Genomic DNA, 18,366 nt, shown 5'->3' with positions numbered 1-18,366 from the left:
GCGAGACGTGAGGTTTTGGCAATTGAAAAATATGCAAAGATGTGATATTTTTAAGCAACAAACGTCCAATAAACATTTTGCAAGTATTCATCCCAAAATTGAATTGTATTCTAGAGCAATACACTGCTGGATGTGGTTCTGGAATTGCAGAGTCACCCCATTTGGTATAAAACCCTATAATGGTCAAGGAGTGGAGGCACTGGAAGCTACATTTCCCTATGGGTTTGTGTTCAAGCACACCCACCAGAGAAAACTGATTGCAAGAGATGAGTTGACCATGCCAAATTCTCTCCATCTTATAACATATTTCAGTTAAACCAAGGTCACAGCTTATCATGTTTTTGCTTTAGAGCAATCTATAACCATTACAATTATCCATATTTTCCTTTATGTCTTTACAAGGAACCATGTCTCTTACTTGGCAATGTGTCATTCATAATCTACCATTTGACTTCTCAGTTGAGAGGAAAAGACTTGTTGCACTAGAAAAGAAGGAACATGCTTTCTATTGGATTAAAATAGCTACCATCCAACCTACAACAATCGGACAAAAGAATTCCTTACATTGTCCTATGATATCTATGGAGGATGCTGAAATAGATTCCATCTTCAAAAAATCAATTGGTAGACAAAAATAAATAAGAGACAAAGGGAAAGAGTCCTTAGTGACAGGAGTAATGCCGGGAAGTAAAAATCTCTAATCCAGATGTCGTTATTTTTATTTCAGATGAGCAAAAGAATTGTCAATTACCTATTTCAAAATTGTTGAATCATGAATGGTCGAAATTCAGCAATATTTAGACTCTGCATCGAGCAATCCAATTGAACTGCAATTATACTGAATCTCCGGGTTCCCGTCCTAAACTTGAAACATGAGCTTCTCTAGCTTCTGTGGCCAATGCATCTCGAATAACAGAAGCCTCTTTCCCTGTTGAATTCTCCTCCAAGCTAGCTTCCCCATAGCACTGAGAGCTCTGATCATGCACCAAGTAATCTCCCACCAATTCACACAATGCAGAATCATCCTCTCTCATAAGCAAAATATTATGCAGAATCGAACAAGCCCCAATTATTGCAACCGCAGCCTTGAGCTCTTCCTCCATTGGTTTTTTCAAAATTCCCCAATTCTTCAAACTAGCAATAGTTTTCAATGCTGAAACATGCATTGCACTATGTGCCACATTGAACTTCCCTTCACTCGACCCGGGAACCACATTAACAAAAGGTACCATTAACCAAGGAAGCAAAGGGTACCCTCCGTCACCAACCAAATATTGATTTATAGCCACTCCATTAACAAGCACTGGACTTGAATTAAGTAACCTCCCTTCCTCAACATCATTATACAGAGTTGAAGCTTTAAGGACTCTAGAATCACCCTTATCTCCCTTAAAACCAGCGACAATGCTCAAGATTTTTGATGATGAATCTACCACTATCTGAGCAGCAACGCTGTCGATGCTTCCATTGTTTTCATTTACAATATTGAACCTAGTGCAGTCAATAACTCCGCAACAATTTGGTAAACCCGCCAATTGTTCAAAAGATAAAGACACTGACTTTAGCTCCTCTGGACTAGGAAACGCAACCCAAAATCGAAAATTGGTGCAAAGAACGCGGCACAAATGTTTAGCACAGAAACGAGTTACTGACTCGGAAACCCCAAATCTTTGAGCGATTTCGGGGTAACTTGAGCCCGTGGCTAACCTGAATAAACCAATACCGAGCCGCAACTCAGCCGATAGATTCAACGGTGAACCAACCGGGTCACGGCACTCTAGCAGCGGCTCGAGCAATCCAGCGAGCCACTCAAAGGTGGAAGATTTCATTCTAAAGCAGGCTTTGAACAAGTCAGGATCCCGAGTCAAGCCGAGTCTGACTCGGTCATCGCCGAGTCGATGTCCGAGTTCGGGGTCCCTGTCTTCAACGATGGGCTCAGAATCAGATTCTGAACATTGGGTTCTCTTCCGTTTCCTGGAAACAGAAACGAAGGAGAGAGAAGCGGCTATTTCTTGCGACGACAGCAGATAGTTGAGAACGGAAAAGAGGGTCCTATCGGAAACGAAATCATTGGAATGGGTGGAATTGAAGAAAATGGGAAGCAATAAGAGGAGTTGAGAGACAAGGGAAGAGACTAAAGCTGACAATTTCCGGGGATCCATAATTTGCCTTTTTGTCGGGGAATGCGGAATTTGGTCTTCTTGGGAATCGAGGTTTGTGTCAGAGAGTGTTGGGTGGGTGAATCAGAGAGGACCAAATACTTAGGCACATCTGGCTAGGCTGCTTGCTTGTGTGGACTTCGTACTTTTTGGAACCTTCTTTTGGGGCACGTGAGTTTCGTGAACTCTATATCTGTCAATGCTCCGTTACTTCTTCTTTTGCTCATTTCCTTAATGTTTTTGGGTTTATCCTTTTGGATTTCACTTCCTTTGGATGATCCAATGGGCTTTCCTCTGACCCAACAGGATTGAGTTCCAATTTGTTTGGGACAAATTTTACAACCAATTTTAGGACGCTTTGGATAATTATTAAGATTCAACATTCGATCCGTTCGATTTTATGATTTAAAAAAAAATAAATTAACCATATTTTTATACAAAAATAATTAGAATTGATTGAATTATAATAAATTGAAAAAATAAACAAGACTAACCTATTATGATCGATTTTAGTTGGGTATTCTATTTAAATGTGGGGTGTGTTTTAGGAATATTTTTAAAATATTAATAATATTTATACATACAATATATCTTTGAGGTGTTCTTTATATATATTAAACTACACGTAAAATATACTTAAAAATATATAATTAATGGTCAATTTTTCAATGAATTCAATTGTAAATTTTTTATACCGAAAATGGACTAAAATAATTGCGCAGACTATTCCTCTTAACCGATTGACATCAAAATTGATAAAATCGATCCAAATTAGTCGAATTTAATTAATTATTACAGTTTGAATCGATTAATACACATCCCTAATTAGTAGCATCAATATAATTTAAGAATACTATTCTTTTAAAACCTTGACAAGACATATAATTTTTGAAATATGGTAATAAGTAATTTTTGAAAGTATGTAAGGTTGCACTTGATTTGAGAAATAGTATTAAGAATAGAAGGCGGAGACAAATTTATAAGCATCTAAAACTTAGAAGTTGATATTAAACATAATGTCTAAAAAAAATTTTCAAAATTATTTAAAAATTCTTATTTTTTTTATTTTTAATCAAAGTTTTATATTTTTATTTTGAATTAGATAAGTTCTTATATTTTTATTTTGAGCCAAATAACCTTTTGTTATTAATGGTTGACTTAGTCAACTTATTACTTATCATTTCATATTATGTAACATTGACATAAATACACTGTCATGTTATAATGTATGGTAACATGACATATTGATATGATATGATAACACTATCATGTGATATTTTCATGTCAATATTACGTGAATATAAAAATGATAATTAATATTTTAATTAATAAATAATAATTAGTCAACTATTAATCAAAAGAATTTATTTGATTTAAAATAAAAATACAAAAACCTAATTAAATACAATAGAAAAATAAGAACTTATTTAATTTTTTTTATATAGTTCAATAACTTTTTTGAGTATTATGCCTTAATTAATCTATTTTGCAACAAATGAAAATCTCAAGTACCCATATTTGGTAAAGTACATTAACATTTTTTAAAACAAATAATATATAAAAAATATTAAATTAGGAATATATTTTTCTTTAAAATGGAAATAATTCTTCTATGTCTTTCAAACCAAGCGAAATCAAATGAAACCCAACACCTCTGGTGTGGTATATCTTCTTTAAGCACCAACAGCCATGGCCAAATGTGTTGAAATGATGTTGGGTGTTGGCACAACCCAAAACACCACACTGTGTCTTTTTTACTAAAAGCCTTGTTTGCCTCCCCACCCAGACCAAGGATTGGTTGGCCCAAATTCAGTCTTGACTCAGATAATAACACCCATCACAAAAAAAAAAAATAAAAGTAAAATTTCTTGCTTGCAAATCTTTTACCAATCCCTTCCTCCTGCCTCCTCCAACCATCAATGGGAGAGATCCTCCAGGGTTAAATGTATATTTTTATTAGACAAAAAATGAAAACAAAAGAGAAATGGGGCCCCTGGCAATGCATGAAAGCTACGTGTACAATAAAATGCCTCTAAGCACTTAAGACTCAAGACACCTCCCACCAGCACCACTCCTACTGACCTCACCCTAAATCTTAAAAATTAGACAAGACCCCATTTTTTTATTATTTATAATTTATACCTATTTTTTCAAAAAAAAGTTTATTACAAACTCAATAAAGGAAAAAATGAAAAGAAAAAAACAAGGTTAGAAACAAAATACACTTACTCTGTTTCCCTGTCTGTCTCTCATCCATTGCTCAGTGGTTTGGTCTTGTCCTATTCTGATAATTTTTTTTTTCTTCGTTCTCTTTTCTATCATCAGAAATGAAAAGTAACTGAAACACAAAGAGGAGGAAGAGAACAAGAGGAAAGTACAAAACTTCCCCAAAAAATAAGAAAAAAAAAAAAAGAACCCGAAGAAACGCCTTTGATTCCTCTCTTGACAACAGTGTCTGTTAATGACTTTTAATCTCAAAGACCCAATTTTTTTGATCGGTTTTCATTTCATCGTCTCAGGTTTTTTGTTCAGGTATTTTTCTTAATCCATGCGATTGTCTCTTAATAAAATATATTATCTTTAATGATCTAAAATAATCTGCTTTTCAAGATGTTTAGTTTTTACCCTTTATTGGGATTTCTTAGTTTTTGCTAATTTTCTGGTTATTTACTTCAATTTGCATGCGATTGTTTTGAAAGAATACGAGGGATCGAGGTCGACTCATGTTGGGTTCTTTGCTACAGTATTTAATTTTAATTGGGTCTTTATCTCAAGCATTTGCGATTTTAATTTTCCTTTTCTTTTTTTGAAATGAAATAAAATAAAATAAAATTCTGGTCAAATATTTGGATATGGGCATTCTTCAATTTAAGCATCTGATGTCAAATTTGGTAACTTTTTTAACTAAATAAAGGAAGAGTGGAGATTGGGTTTTCTTGTTTCAAAAACCAAAACTTTACTAGTGCAAGAAGCAGCTCACATGATTTCTAAAAGACCATTCTTTTGGGTTGTTTCATTTAGTTTAATGGGTTTGTCAATGTGATAAAGTTTGTGTTTTTTCTTGGTGCAGATGTTTTATTTTGCATTCTTAGATGGTTGAGATCCTGCTTCTTCAAATTGCATTTTGTTGATTTTGTACTTTGAGGCTGAAGAAGCGACATTTTGATCTATAATTCCTGCTGTCTCAGCATTTTAGTTTCCTTTTGACCTGCGGGTTTGCCTCAACGCATTTGGTGCAAAAGCCTGAATGTTCTTCACCAAAAGATATTGAACTCCTTCCTGTCTGTGAGCAGAAGCTAAGTGCTAAGGACCAGATTGTATGTGGTAATAATTTAATATCATTGTGCTTCTATCTGATGTTATTTCTTCAGTGTTCTTCAATTCTTTCTTTATTCTAGTTTTAGTTTGTAGCTGGTTATTGGATGACAATGCATGAAAATATTGATAAAGTGATGGTTGAGTTGTAGGATTGTAGCAATGGTGTTTCCATTTGTAATGGTGCCTAGCATTTTACTGCTTAATTCTGAACTTAATGTGAATGGTAACCACTAACTAGTTATAAAACTTTGTGATTTTGCACATGCATTGGGTGATTGTAAATTGTGTGTCTTTATATGTCAACATGGAAGGTAGAAAAGATATGGGAAGAACGATTGCATTGCTTAGCTTCCTTAAAGTTGGCATGAATTACATTTTAGTCATAATTATGAAGTTTAAGTGTCATCTTCGATGTGAATGTCTAGCGGATGAGTTAATGAAAAGGCTAGGTTAATTAGTGTTAAAAATAATTTACAAAAAATTTGAGATGGTTAGTTCTGGTAACATGATTTTGCACATGCCAGGGTGCATTTGCATGTATGCAATTCTGGACAGTGACTTGGAGATAGCTTGATTTATAGAGAATGCTCCATACAGTCAGAAACTGTGAGTTTCAGTTAGTATCCTTGCTGTAATTAATGTTGCATGAGAGGGACGATGCCAATAAAAGAACAAAGTAACAGCCAAAAGTATTGTAAATCTCAAGACTCTAGGATCTAAAATGTAAAAACAATAAAATATCTTGTTCAACTGGATTGAGTCATCTCAATATACTGATAAACCAACAATTATAATGTCTAAGGGAAGGGGAGATTTGACTGGAAAGACATAGAAAGTTGTTCATCATGGGCATTTTACTTTAGACTGCATGATTTACTGGAAGAAAAGTTTATCCTTGACCAGTGCTTCATTAGGTGATGCATAGGAAAGATTCAGAAGCAACCCCCTGTAGACATTCTCTTTGGCTTGATGTGTTCTGTTAATTTGTTTGTATTTGCTGCTTTCTACTTACAGGACTTTATGTCGCGGATCATCTAATATTTATGCTTGAAATGTCCATAACGGCTGAACCAGAGAAATACTGCCTTATGGATGCCATGCAAAAAGTCTCTCAGGATAAATAAATAGTCAATCAACTGCTTTCCTTATAAGCATATACCAGTCAATTGGTATAAGTTTATATCTAAATCTCTAATTGAGCTGGCATGTTAGAAACTAGAGCTGTTGGTACTCTGTTTTTGTTTTGATAGACCAATATTCAGTTTTAACTTCATTTTTTTATCTAATTAACCTATTAGGACTTCTTGTTGCTTGCCAAGTAACATAAAGTTATTCTTGCCTGCACCTCCTGTCAAAAATTAATATCTGTTGTCACTGAGGTAGTTATTTCTTTTGGGTTCAAGAGATTACTGGCTGAGGCTTTCATTTGCTAACATACGTGATACACCAAATGCAACCAGTCAAGCCTATATGACCTGGGAAAGCTACAGAACTCAGGAGTTTCTGAACTTATTTTGTAAGTTGGGATTGCAATATTGTGTGTGTGTGTGTGTGTGTGTGTGCTTTTTAATACTTTACATAATTTTCTTCCTTTATCGTTTAAACCCTCTCGCTCTTTTTTTCCCTCCTTTTCATAACGGAAATAAGTGACACTCGCATGTTGTCCCTATCTTTTCAGATTTCAACTAACAGTCTGAGTTTGTGTATCCCTTTCACATTTTGACCCGAGAATTGCACAGCTTGAACGGGCCTCTTTTTTTGGATTTTTGGAATATTTAGCATCTCAGACATATTTCTAGGGGGAAGATATTGTCCCTGATGCAAGGTCAGGGGGGTCCCATTGATTCCTTCCCTGAAACTGTTAACATTGATGAGGGATCTAGTCCCAATAATGCTAGTATTAGTCAACCGAACTCTTTGCATAACATGCTGAATCCTGTGGAAACTCGGTTATCCAATCATACAGTTTCTTCTGGTGGGACAATGCATGCAAATGCTGTTACTCCTGATGTTCAGAGTTTTAGTGGCTGGAGTTCGGGTGAACCGAGCTCTAGATTGAGACTACAAAACCAGGTGATGCAGGATGTTCTAAATCACCATGGTAATGATGATGGAACAAAAATGGAGTGTGGCTGGTCTTCTTCTTTTGGTGTTTGTGCTGGGGCTGCTCCAAGGTCAGAAGAAAGGCGGGTTGAACCACCAAATGTCTTTTTCCCTGGGAGACTGAATGGACGGAGTGGCAATCAGGTCAGAAGTGGGCCTATATATTTGCAGGGTTCCAGCTCTAATCATATCCCACAGGGTGTGAATCTAAATGAAGGATTTATTAGCAGCAGTGGTAATGGAGGTTCAGTTGTGGGAACTGGTCTAGGTCCTAGTCTCTACAGCTCAGGTGGACTGGAAAGAGAGCAGACATCTAATGCCTGTGTTTCTTCTGATAATGTTGGTAGTTCATCTGGAAGCTCTAATTATTTTGGGGAGGAAAGCAATGATGGCTCTGGCTCTTCCTTGGGCAGTTGGGGTTTATCCTGCAAGAGGAAGGCCCTTGAAGGCACTTCTGGACAGTCTTATTCTGCTGGTACTTCAAGCTGTTTTCAACAACTTGAGAATGCTGCATGGCATAATGGCCCTGCTCGTAATGATGCTTCTAGCAGCTTGAGTTTATCTACGCCCTCTCGGAATTTCCTCAATGTTAGTCCTCCTGATCAGCCAAATCCAAGAGTTGGGCTTGGTATGAGAGGAGTAGTTACTGATGCTTTTCCTTCTTCAAGTGTAAGAAGAGCAAATCTGGGAAACCAACAAGAATCTTTACCATTTAGTTTATCATCGACTGGGGTTGCAGGGCATTCTAGTTTTGGCTCTCCTACTCAATCTAGATCTTCCCCATTCAGTGACTCTTTAGACTTGAGACCAACAGCAGCAATAGCTGGAAATTCCTGTTCTCCCCCAACTCAACCTCATATGAGGACTATTTCCTTTGTGCCAAGAAATGTGCATCCTTTTGCTTGGAATAATTCTGCCAATTCTAGAACTGGCAATCCATCAAGTTCTATTAATTCTGGAGAGAGAGCTGCTGCACTACGGGATGAACCCAACATAAGACATATCCCAAGAAACAATGCAGAGCATCCTATGTTTGTTCCAGCAACTGAGATGAGAAATGTGGCACAAGATCCAGCAGGTTGGAGTTTGGCTTCTGGAAATATTAGCACTTCTGGTGGTGTTCCATCCTCCAATCGACCTGGTCCTAGTTCAAGCGTCCATCCTTTGCCCACTCCTGCCTGGATTCCTCCTCACAACCCTTCAATACATAATCAACAAAGACTATCAGAATTTGCTCCTTGGTCTTTATTTCCACCAATTGATTCTGAATCTGGTGGTCATAGTGGCCATTTCCCACCATTGTCTTCAGCCCCGTCTGCATCCTCACAAGAGACAGTGGTGCCATCTGGATCTAATAGCCAAGGTAATAATCAACCATACCCAAGGTCAGCATTCTTATTGGAGAGACAAGGTGATGATGTTCTAGGGATGCCGCAGTCATTGCGGGCTTTGGCTGCTGATATTGAAGGGAGACACCGACTAATATCTGAGGTTTGTCTTCTGAAGATTTTTTGCAAATCTTTAACTTCATTGCCTCTGTACATTTATATGTCTAAGGCTACCTGAATAGGGTTTGTTTTCAATTAATTTAAATCCTGAATAGTAACATATTTGGCTTTCTAGATAATGATGATTGTTAGGGTTCTACAATTACCATAGTTATTCAGTTATACTCTGAGGGCATTGTTAGTTTTCTGTATTTAGTATTGTTTTTATATGCATATAAACTTACACTCCTGTTTGCATACACATGGTTTATATATTCTGACAAAAAAAAATAAAATATGAACCAATTCTAAGAGGACATAAGTTTCATTTCTTAACTAAATTGCTGTTGATATGTTCTTGTCGTTGTCCTCATTTCGTATTTGGTGTTCATCTTATCACAACTTCATTTTGGATAAGATATTTAGAATGCACCTTACTGTATTTATTAATTTTTGCTAGATTAAACTGTCAAGAAGGACACATACATCTTCATAGATTCTTCTCTTTCTATGTTTTATATTTGATGTTCTCCCTGAAGTATCAGTTCTTAGGTATTGTTTTATCTAAAACTTGTGTCCACCTCATTTTCATCAAAGATTGCTTCATTTGAAAATTATATCACAATCTTATACTTATTTTGTGAATTAACTTGCTGTCTATTCTTTCCCCCTTCTGTTAGAGCTTCACACTTGATATCATTGGCACTGTTTATGATTTGCGCTTTTGGAATTGATCATTGCAGTTAACATGTCATATTAGTGCTTACTCATATTCTGATGGAAATTTTCATGTTCTGGAATATGTAATCTTCAAATTTCTGAAAACATAAATTCTAAGTTTATATGATATTCTAGCATTAATATTGGAATGTTATTTATTTTAGGGGAAAAAAAACAGCTAAAGGAAAATATGAACATGGTTTTGTTCTAAAAGGAAATAAGACAAACTGGTAGCAAATCAGGCTCCATATCTCATCATTTGTGTGAGCGATTTTGCAAGCTGCTTGGCTCATTGATATGAAAAATTTTGCCTTTTAACACTTTTTGCAAGCTTTATACTCTAGATCCCCGGTTATTTCATCTTTCATATCTAGTCTGTATTTATTGTTTAATCAAATTATCTGTTGCCATTAGTGCTTTTATCTGTCCAATGCATATGGGTCATCTTTGCACCAATTTTTGTCCTTGACTGTAACCTGTTGCAACCTTAATATTTGATTAAGATATTAAGTCTTGAGCAGTCTCAACCTAGCAAAAATAGGGCAGTTTGACATTACTTTTCCATGAAATTGTTATAATAGATTGAAACATCCTGATGCAATTTTGGATACTGCAGCTTTTTACATTATATTAAATTGACATTTATGATGGTCATGTCATACCCACTTATTCCTCTATCTCTCTCTACTAAAAATGCTCCATCTTGCTAGTTCTCTCTTTTCTCAGGCTATGTTCACTTTTGTGTGTTTTTTCTTCTGTTCCACTTTGTTGTATGTGGATGATTTCTGTTTACCTCTTCTTTATTATTTATTTTTTCAAGAGAAAAAAGAGCTCAAAGCATCTCCATTTTGCTCAATTTCTAATTATGCAATCCATATTTGTTACATAATCTGTTAAAGTTATGGAAATCATATTGTTTGCTTCTTAGCTTACATAAGCTGCCCAATTAACTTTGAGGTGAAAAATATATGTTGGCAATTTTGTTGTAGTAGTAAAATTAGTATTTTTTATAACCACAATGGCTTGGTTTGGCAATTGAAATTGAGAAAAAACTCCAATAACTTACTGCTCATTTCCTTCTCCATGTGTCAGATTCGTCAAGTCTTGAATGCCATGCGTAGGGGGGAGAACTTACGAATTGAGGTTTGGTTTTTTATTCATGCAATGCTTATGTTATGTTACCATGACAATTTTATAATTTGTTGTGAACTCGCAGTAGAGATTTTTTTTTTATATATTTTTGGCTACATTAACTATAATGATTTAGCTGGCTAAGGTTGAAAATGATTCATTTCCTTTTCCTTTTGCTTTTCTCTGGCGACAATTTTATTCATTGTGGGAATAGGTCATATGCTTTATTTGCAAATCCAATCCTTTCCCAAAAATTGTTCTCTCATACCATATTTTTCTAAATACAATTAAGCTGCTATAAGAGCCTACTTCAATGAGTTTCTATTTCTTTGAAAATTATTTTGTTCCTTGGGGACTGGATCGAAACTTGGTAGCTTCAAACAGTTAGGGAGCTTTGTTCGAAATGTATGCCATCTCTTTAAGGAAATTGATAAAAGGTGCAGACAACTTGGTGCTGATGAGCAGAAACAATATCATTCTCATTCTTGATCAGCCTCCTTTCACTAGTTGAGAAAAATGAATATGTTGTTATTGTGGAGAGCAAATTCAACATGCCTTATGTTATCAACTTAAGTCTTTTTTTATTGCACTAGCTTAGTCTTGAATAATCTGTGAGAGTTAAATAGTCGGTGCTGAACATATTATGCCAATAATTTGTTTCGTGGTAGGTTTGCAAGATTTCTGTTGATCATTGTCTAGACTGCTTTAACATTTGAACATGCTAGTGATGTGGGGATAGGGTGATGTTCCCTTGCATTAAGCCACGTTTCTATTCGTTGGCTAGTCTTGTTTTTTTCGTCCATCAGGTCATATGCATGGCTTAGCGTCCTTTAAGCAAAAATTTCTTGCAATCTCCAAATCTTTACTTAGCATCCATGTTTGAAGAAAAATAAAGTAGGATGCTGCACCCTTTGCTCCCAAAAGAGAAAAAGAAACAGGTCTCACCTTTGAGAATACGTGTCTAAATACTCCGTAAAACTATTTCTACCAAATGAGAGATTTACGGCTCTTTTAGTGGAGCACCTGGTTAGAAGCCTAGAAGGTGCTCCATTGTCCGCTAATAATTCTTAGTCTTTTCCTAGATTATGTGCGGTTATATGACATTAGATCTTTTTTTGATGACCTTTCAGGATTATATGCTGTTTGATCCGTTCATATATCATGGCATGGCTGAAACTCATGACAGACATAGAGATATGCGCCTTGATGTTGATAACATGTCTTATGAGGTAAAAAGGGCTTGCTTTTTTATGCCTGTCACTTCAAATTGAAGGTTATTCTTCTCACGTAACAATTCCAACATTAGGAACTATTGGCGTTAGAAGAACGAATAGGAGATGTGAGCACTGGGCTGAGCGAGGAAACCATTCTGAAGTTGATGAAACAGCAGAAATATTCATCCACTACAACAGAATCCCCACAAGAGTTGGAACCCTGCTGCATCTGTCAGGTATGATTTAGATGAGAGTAAATGGCTGCTTTAAATAGCTTTGTTCAGCTTATCTGTCAGCTTATTGTTTCTTTACCTTGTTGGAACTTCAATAATGGCAGGAAGAATATGCAGATGGGGATGATACTGGGACACTAGATTGTGGTCATGACTTCCACACTAACTGCATCAAACAGTGGCTAATGCTAAAGAACCTGTGTCCTATTTGCAAGACAACAGCCTTGCTTAAATGAGAGCCAAGTCTGTTGTTAGAGCAAGAAATTTAATTTTCTTCTCATGGGTCATTAGATCCAATAATAGGATGGATTATATCTGATTTAAACCGGCTTCTGTTAATGTTATAAATTACGGGATGAGTTTGTGGAATAACTTGCATAAAGCATCATGACAATTATAAAATATTTGAAATAATATTTATGACATTATCAAGTTTTAAGGTCATCAGTAGTTCATTGTTTTTCTGCAACAACATATGAATGTGCTATATTGTTATGAACAGTTGACTTTGTATGTCTGTCGAGCACCCTGCTGTCTCTTCTGACTATTTTATGGTGCCTGTGTTTACTACCCAAACCAGTTCCCTTACAGAACCAAGTGGGGCGCTCCTATCTTAGCGACACTGGAGAGAGATGGCTGTTTAGCTAACTTCCTAGTCCATGATGCTGCCAATTGTGCTTTCCCCTGTGATATTTTGAAGCCATTTCTTGGGTTAATTTTTTTTTTAATTAACTAAGCTGGTGATATAATTAGCCGGTTATATAAGGGAAAAGCTATCAAGTACTATAAAGATTTAATTAGACGTAGCATTATATTTTAAACTTCAGTTCACCTATTAGAAATGATCATTTTACATTAATATATATTTGATGTATTGACAATGAATAAATTTTATATATTATAGGTTTAATATATTTTTATCTTTATTCATTTATGAAATGATACTTTGTAATTAATTGATATACATGGATGAATGGGATTTTTCTTTTAGTTCTGAGGAAAGAAGCAGAGCATGGAACATTGACATTAAGAGTCCATATTTTGACCATAGATCAATCAAATCATTAGCTACTTATTATAGCTATAAAATTTGTTTGGTAAACTATTAACAAACTTAGTATTCAATCCAATCCTACAGCAGAATTGTAAATTAATTTGTTAACTTTATAGTATAAAAAAGAAAGAAAAAGCACCATCTGCAGTTTCACTGAAAGATTCTCGATGATGATTCTAGGCTTTAGTGGTAAATAACGGACATATGAAATGGCTTGTGGCTGTTTGATGTGATGACGCATCCACGTTTTCTTTATTCTATCAAATTATAATACTACTTGTCTAATTGTGGATATATTATATATCATCACTCATCAACAGATGTAGCAGCCGTTTCTGTGTTGCGTGAACAGCACATTGCACTCTCACTTGCTTCTACACATAAAACTTTTTTCTTTCTGGGTAATTGCCGATGGTTTCACCTTAACTACTGGAATTTAGACTTAAATAACCCAAAGACCTATCCCCATTATTTATATATTTTCGATCAGTTGAAAGATGAACTGGTTTTGCTTGTTTGGGTAGACTCAGATAATGAAATGAATGCCTTCGAGCTTGGCATTGAACACCGAAGGGGTATAAGCCCTGCAAGAATATGCTAAGTATAATGGGATAGGATTAACAAACCCATTTTCCCTGTATTCATTTCTGAAAGATTCACAATTACTCTAAACCCTTTACAAATTTCTTTCCGAAGAAGAAGACAAGTAGAGTAATTAGTGAGAGAAACACTGGGGGACGTAATGTAAAACTGGTTTTATGGCAAATGCCAAAGTAAGGTGGGGCCCATCAGTCGGTTGTGGGACCCTTGGAAGGGAGAAAGAGAAAGAGATCTTTGTTGCAACGCGCTTCAGGCTAAGGCCCTATATATATATATATATATATATATATATCCGTTTTTGTTTTGATTCTCAGTAACGGCGCATTGCCTTATGATTGTATTTTGGGCTCTTCCTTCCCTTCCCTTCCCTTCCCTTCCCTTCTCCAAGCACAATCCCCCTCTCCCTCTTTTTCACCTTTTCTATCTTCCTTCTTTGCCACCTTTTAAACACCTCCTCTCTTCTCTTCTTCTCAACTCTCTCTCTCTTTCTAGCTTTTGCTATACCCAGATGTCTGAAGAAGGCGGCCATGATAGTTTTTGGTTATGGGATAGCCAGTCATGGGCTTTGTCCAATTCAGATAATAATTCAGCTGGTAGTGAAGAGAAATCAGGCAAGAACCTTCAAGAACAAGAAACTTTACGTGATGAGGCCAAGAAGAATAAGAGAGGCCGTGGAGGAGGATCAGTAGGAGAGAATGGGAAAGGAAGTGGAGAAGTGAGCGAAGGGAAAGGAGGAGGAGGTGGTGAATCAGATCACGAGATGCATATATGGACAGAAAGAGAGAGGAGAAAGAAGATGAGGAACATGTTTGCTAACCTTCATGCTTTGCTTCCACAGCTTCCTCCTAAGGTAAGCAAAAAAAAGAAAAAAACACAAAACCTTGTCAAGATTAAATTAAGGTCGTTAATAACAAAATAAGTGATGATACTTTATTAGAGGGCATGCTGTTGAAATGTCCATACGTTCTTTCTTCGTGAAAAAGCAAAATGAAAGAAAAAATGGTGCTGCATGTATACCCTTAGTGCAGCCCAAAAATGCACAAACCCTCACTTATCTGTTTGTTTCTAAGTATTTGGGTTCCTAACAAGGTTGTTGGCAGAAGTTACCTACGTGTATTAATAAGTTTTTGACAAATTATGAGCACTTAATAATTACGAGGACAAGGGGAAGAAAAAGTACACCAGGCCAACTAGTTTCGTCTTTCTCAAAAGAAAGTAAAAAACGTGTCACTTATAGTTTCAGTTATTGAAAATGATTAAATGAATATATGTATAGTCAGATTGCTTCCTTTATTTGTTTATGATTAACATGGAAATGTATTTATTGGAGCTGAGTTGTCATAATCTGCAACCCAATTCCAATTGACGGTTAGTCTGAACCTGCACGCAGATAAATTCAAAATGTTTTCAGCATATGATTGAAGATTAGGATTTAATTATTGCCCTGGGGCCGGGTTAACTTCATCGAATTTATTCTGTACAGGCTGACAAGTCGACCATAGTTGATGAAGCAGTAAACTACATCAAAAACCTACAACAAACTCTCCAAAAGCTACAGAAACAAAAGCTGGAGAGGCTCCAAGGTGCCATTAATTTTGGTTGTGAGCCCTCCATGATGACCACCCAAAAGCAAGCTCTTGATTCAAGGGAGGCATTCCTGGCTGATCACGTATCTTCAAGTGACCTGGCCAATATTAGTGCAACCAATTTTTCGAGTTCTCTCTCGGTCTCTCAGTTCCCTGTATTATTTCAAACATGGACTTCCTCCAACGTTGTGCTGAACATATGTGGTAACGAAGCACAGATAAGCGTTTGTTCAGCAAAGAAGCCAGGGCTCTTCACCGCTATTTGCTATATTTTGGAGAAGCACAAAATAGAGGTGATGTCTGCGCATATTTCCTCAGATTCTGATCAGAGCATGTTCATGATTCAAGCGCAAGTGAGTTTGTACTTCATTCTCTGATCTCTGCCTCATATATTTTCTATATTTGTAGCATAATTTGCTACTTCATGTCATTTAAAGATGCTGGTTGCATGCAAGTTTAGGGTAACAAAATGCATGTCACAACCCACTTCTCATAATTCCGAAGGCTATTTCATGGCTAACTGCCCCAGCTTTTTTGTGTACCAAACTTCTAATAGCAAGAGATTTTTCTTTTAGACATTGTTATGAGCAAACAACAACCCGAAATACTGATTTATAGTACGTGAAATGTAACTCTTAGACTGGAAACTTCTGATGGTCGTAGCGCACTGAGAAATAGCTCATCTCCTACTGGAATTAATGTGTTATCTAAATTTCATGACCTAGGGCTTGTATTAAAGGATGACAACCCCTGCAGATACAACTCTAGGTAGCTTTGTTTAAATCCCTCAGATTTATAGGCAATATCCTTTATGCATTGGAAACTTACCCCAAAAAAAAAACGAGAATCTTGATTTTGAAATATTCAGGATTTTGTCTTCTGAATTCCTAATTAAATAAGATAGATCATATATAGAATAACGGCCTTTTATTAAATATTACATTAAATGTTAAAGCACCAACTTACATCTATCTCATACCAATTCTATGTTGGGTGTATTGGGCAGGCTGGAGGAGCTTCCAGTCAGACGTTAGAGGCCTTTCAAGCCGAAGAAATGTTCAAACAAGCTGCAGGTGAGATCATGTGCTGGGTCTCTTCCTGATCATACCAGAAAACTTGGCCCTCAAATATCATTTCTTCTTTGGGTCAAAGCTACCATAGATGGAGTAAATCTATCGCCATTGGAAAAGATCCATTTTTTACCAACTAGCTAGAAATACTCTGTTCTGTTGAAGCTTTTTATCTGTCTGTGCTTCAAGGTAGCTTTGTTTGTTCGAAGTTGCAGCCTTTGGATATGATTTCTAGCTGCCCTCCTTCCGTGGTCTGTACTCAAAGGCTGCAATCTCCAACCTAGCTATATATAATTGTGTTTTCCATACAAGTACAGGCTTTTGTGCTTCGCCATAGTTAGAAATATAATTATTATGATGAAAAAAAATAGAGAGAGAGAAAAACAAAGATATTTCGATGCATGAAAACATTATCAGCCTCTCTCCCCTCATACTTCACTGATAATTATGACAGACAAATGATGCCGAACTCTCCAACTGTACATGTATAATTAATTTGGCACTAGTACGGGAAAGAGAGATAAGTTTCTGATTAGCATGTGGCATAAACTTCACTATCATGGTCTTTTGGTCGTAAATCTGTTTATTTCTTATTCTCTTGAAATGATTATGAGTGAAATACTAATTAATTTGACACCAATCTGTTGTTTTGGGCCATCTTAACCCGTCTTTGAACACGGTATCCTGGGTCTTAGGTCCTTTCTAAACTTTTCTTCAAATAGAGTAATCTTTTCGGGTCAAGTTCTTCTCATGTTTTGTGGATCATATTCTACAACCCAAACAGAGATGAATTGGGCTAAAAAATGGACGTATCAATGTCAAGATCAGGCTTATCTAAGGCTCCTCGGCCCGAAATATAAACAAAGACTAGGATATCTTTGTCTTTCAATTCTGAAGTTAAGGAACTCCTCAGTAAACGAAATCCCAACGTCAATATCAAAGCTTAGCTTGGGCTCCGAAATGTAAAGCAGGAAGAGGAAGGGCAAAATCAAGGATTAAAACTCTTCCAGTTTATGAATTGTTGAGAAAATATATATAAATATCCAAATGTTGAATAATTTGGAATCTCTTTATAGCAGAAGTATGTAGCAACAGTGCAAGACATATATTTCTTGCCGTGTACGAGGTTTGAGAAAACGAGGCGTTGTTTGTTCCATTGTTCACAAATCACAGCCTTGAATGAATAAACCTTGGTAATTATTTCATCTTTTCTACTCTATTTGCTACCATGTAACACAAAGGTGACTGATCAAATCAATCACGAACAAAGATTAATGGGGAAAAGAACTGTAAAAAGAAACAAGGGAAACTTGTTATTGCATGTTCCAAAGCAATTCCTGTGATGGTAAACCACAATTTGATTCTGCCCGAGTTGAATCATTGTATGTACGAAATTGGCAGGCCTTGGCATTGGCAATGCTTAATGTGTTCATGTTCTGGTTCTGGGTGTTTTCGTGTAATGCGTCAAAAACACTTGTCAACTTCTTGATGAAGCTTTTCTATGGTTGTCGTCAACCTAAGCCTATCCGGAGAGCTATTTCCAAAATCCACCGCCATAAAAACTCTCATCTTCTGCAGATTATTTCCAGGTTAAACACCCCCCATGATTTGGCAGAACATGGGTAATTCAACAAGCGCCAAATTCAAAAAAGTTAAAAGGGGAAGGCATTAATGGTTGGGTCCCAAGTGCT

The 18,366-nt window shown here is 36.2% G+C and overlaps 2 protein-coding genes across 5 annotated transcripts; both read left to right on the top strand.

The window, feature by feature from the left end:
- Positions 1-4,251: 4,251 nt before the first annotated feature.
- Positions 4,252-12,797, top strand: LOC110409276 (E3 ubiquitin-protein ligase MBR2). 4 transcript variants are annotated; one of them, XM_089784107.1, is made up of 9 exons: positions 4,252-4,366; positions 4,485-4,691; positions 5,230-5,483; positions 6,881-6,993; positions 7,156-9,071; positions 10,880-10,930; positions 12,049-12,147; positions 12,225-12,368; positions 12,470-12,797. In XM_089784107.1, the coding sequence occupies exons 5-9, from the start codon at positions 7,296-7,298 to the stop codon at positions 12,599-12,601; spliced, it is 2,202 nt and encodes a 733-aa protein (XP_089640233.1). In that variant the 5' UTR covers positions 4,252-4,366; positions 4,485-4,691; positions 5,230-5,483; positions 6,881-6,993; positions 7,156-7,295; the 3' UTR covers positions 12,602-12,797. The 4 variants fall into 4 exon arrangements, with proteins under 4 accessions (XP_089640233.1, XP_021274255.1, XP_021274247.1 ...); XM_021418580.2 differs by lacking the exon at positions 4,252-4,366 and having other exon boundaries at positions 4,373-4,691; positions 5,348-5,483; XM_021418572.2 differs by lacking the exon at positions 4,252-4,366 and having other exon boundaries at positions 4,373-4,691.
- A 1,548-nt stretch (positions 12,798-14,345) lies between these two features.
- Positions 14,346-16,974, top strand: LOC110422992 (transcription factor bHLH95-like). The gene is made up of 3 exons (XM_021437072.2): positions 14,346-14,869; positions 15,503-15,958; positions 16,612-16,974. Exons 1-3 carry the CDS (start codon positions 14,351-14,353, stop codon positions 16,705-16,707), a joined length of 1,071 nt encoding a protein of 356 aa, XP_021292747.1. The 5' UTR covers positions 14,346-14,350; the 3' UTR covers positions 16,708-16,974.
- The last annotated feature ends 1,392 nt before the right edge of the window (positions 16,975-18,366 follow it).

This window comes from Theobroma umbraticum, unplaced genomic scaffold (genome assembly GCF_002168275.2).
Source record: "Theobroma umbraticum cultivar Fairchild unplaced genomic scaffold, ASM216827v3 scaffold_30.0, whole genome shotgun sequence".
In the NCBI taxonomy this organism is placed as follows: domain Eukaryota; kingdom Viridiplantae; phylum Streptophyta; class Magnoliopsida; order Malvales; family Malvaceae; genus Theobroma; species Theobroma umbraticum.
This window is presented reverse-complemented; position numbering and strand designations above follow the sequence as displayed.

What these genes read in the sequence shown, in the direction of transcription:
- LOC110409276 (XM_089784107.1), top strand. Translation starts at nt 7,296, where the DNA reads ATGCAAGGTCAGGGGGGTCCCATTGATTCCTTCCCTGAAACTGTTAAC. An exon ending in TTGATAACATGTCTTATGAG is followed by an intron (nt 12,148 to 12,224) that starts GTAAAAAGGGCT and finishes TTCCAACATTAG; the next exon opens with GAACTATTGGCGTTAGAAGA. An exon ending in AACCCTGCTGCATCTGTCAG is followed by an intron (nt 12,369 to 12,469) that starts GTATGATTTAGA and finishes CAATAATGGCAG; the next exon opens with GAAGAATATGCAGATGGGGA.
- LOC110422992 (XM_021437072.2), top strand. Translation starts at nt 14,351, where the DNA reads ATGATTGTATTTTGGGCTCTTCCTTCCCTTCCCTTCCCTTCCCTTCCC. An exon ending in TTCCACAGCTTCCTCCTAAG is followed by an intron (nt 14,870 to 15,502) that starts GTAAGCAAAAAA and finishes TATTCTGTACAG; the next exon opens with GCTGACAAGTCGACCATAGT. An exon ending in TGTTCATGATTCAAGCGCAA is followed by an intron (nt 15,959 to 16,611) that starts GTGAGTTTGTAC and finishes TGTATTGGGCAG; the next exon opens with GCTGGAGGAGCTTCCAGTCA.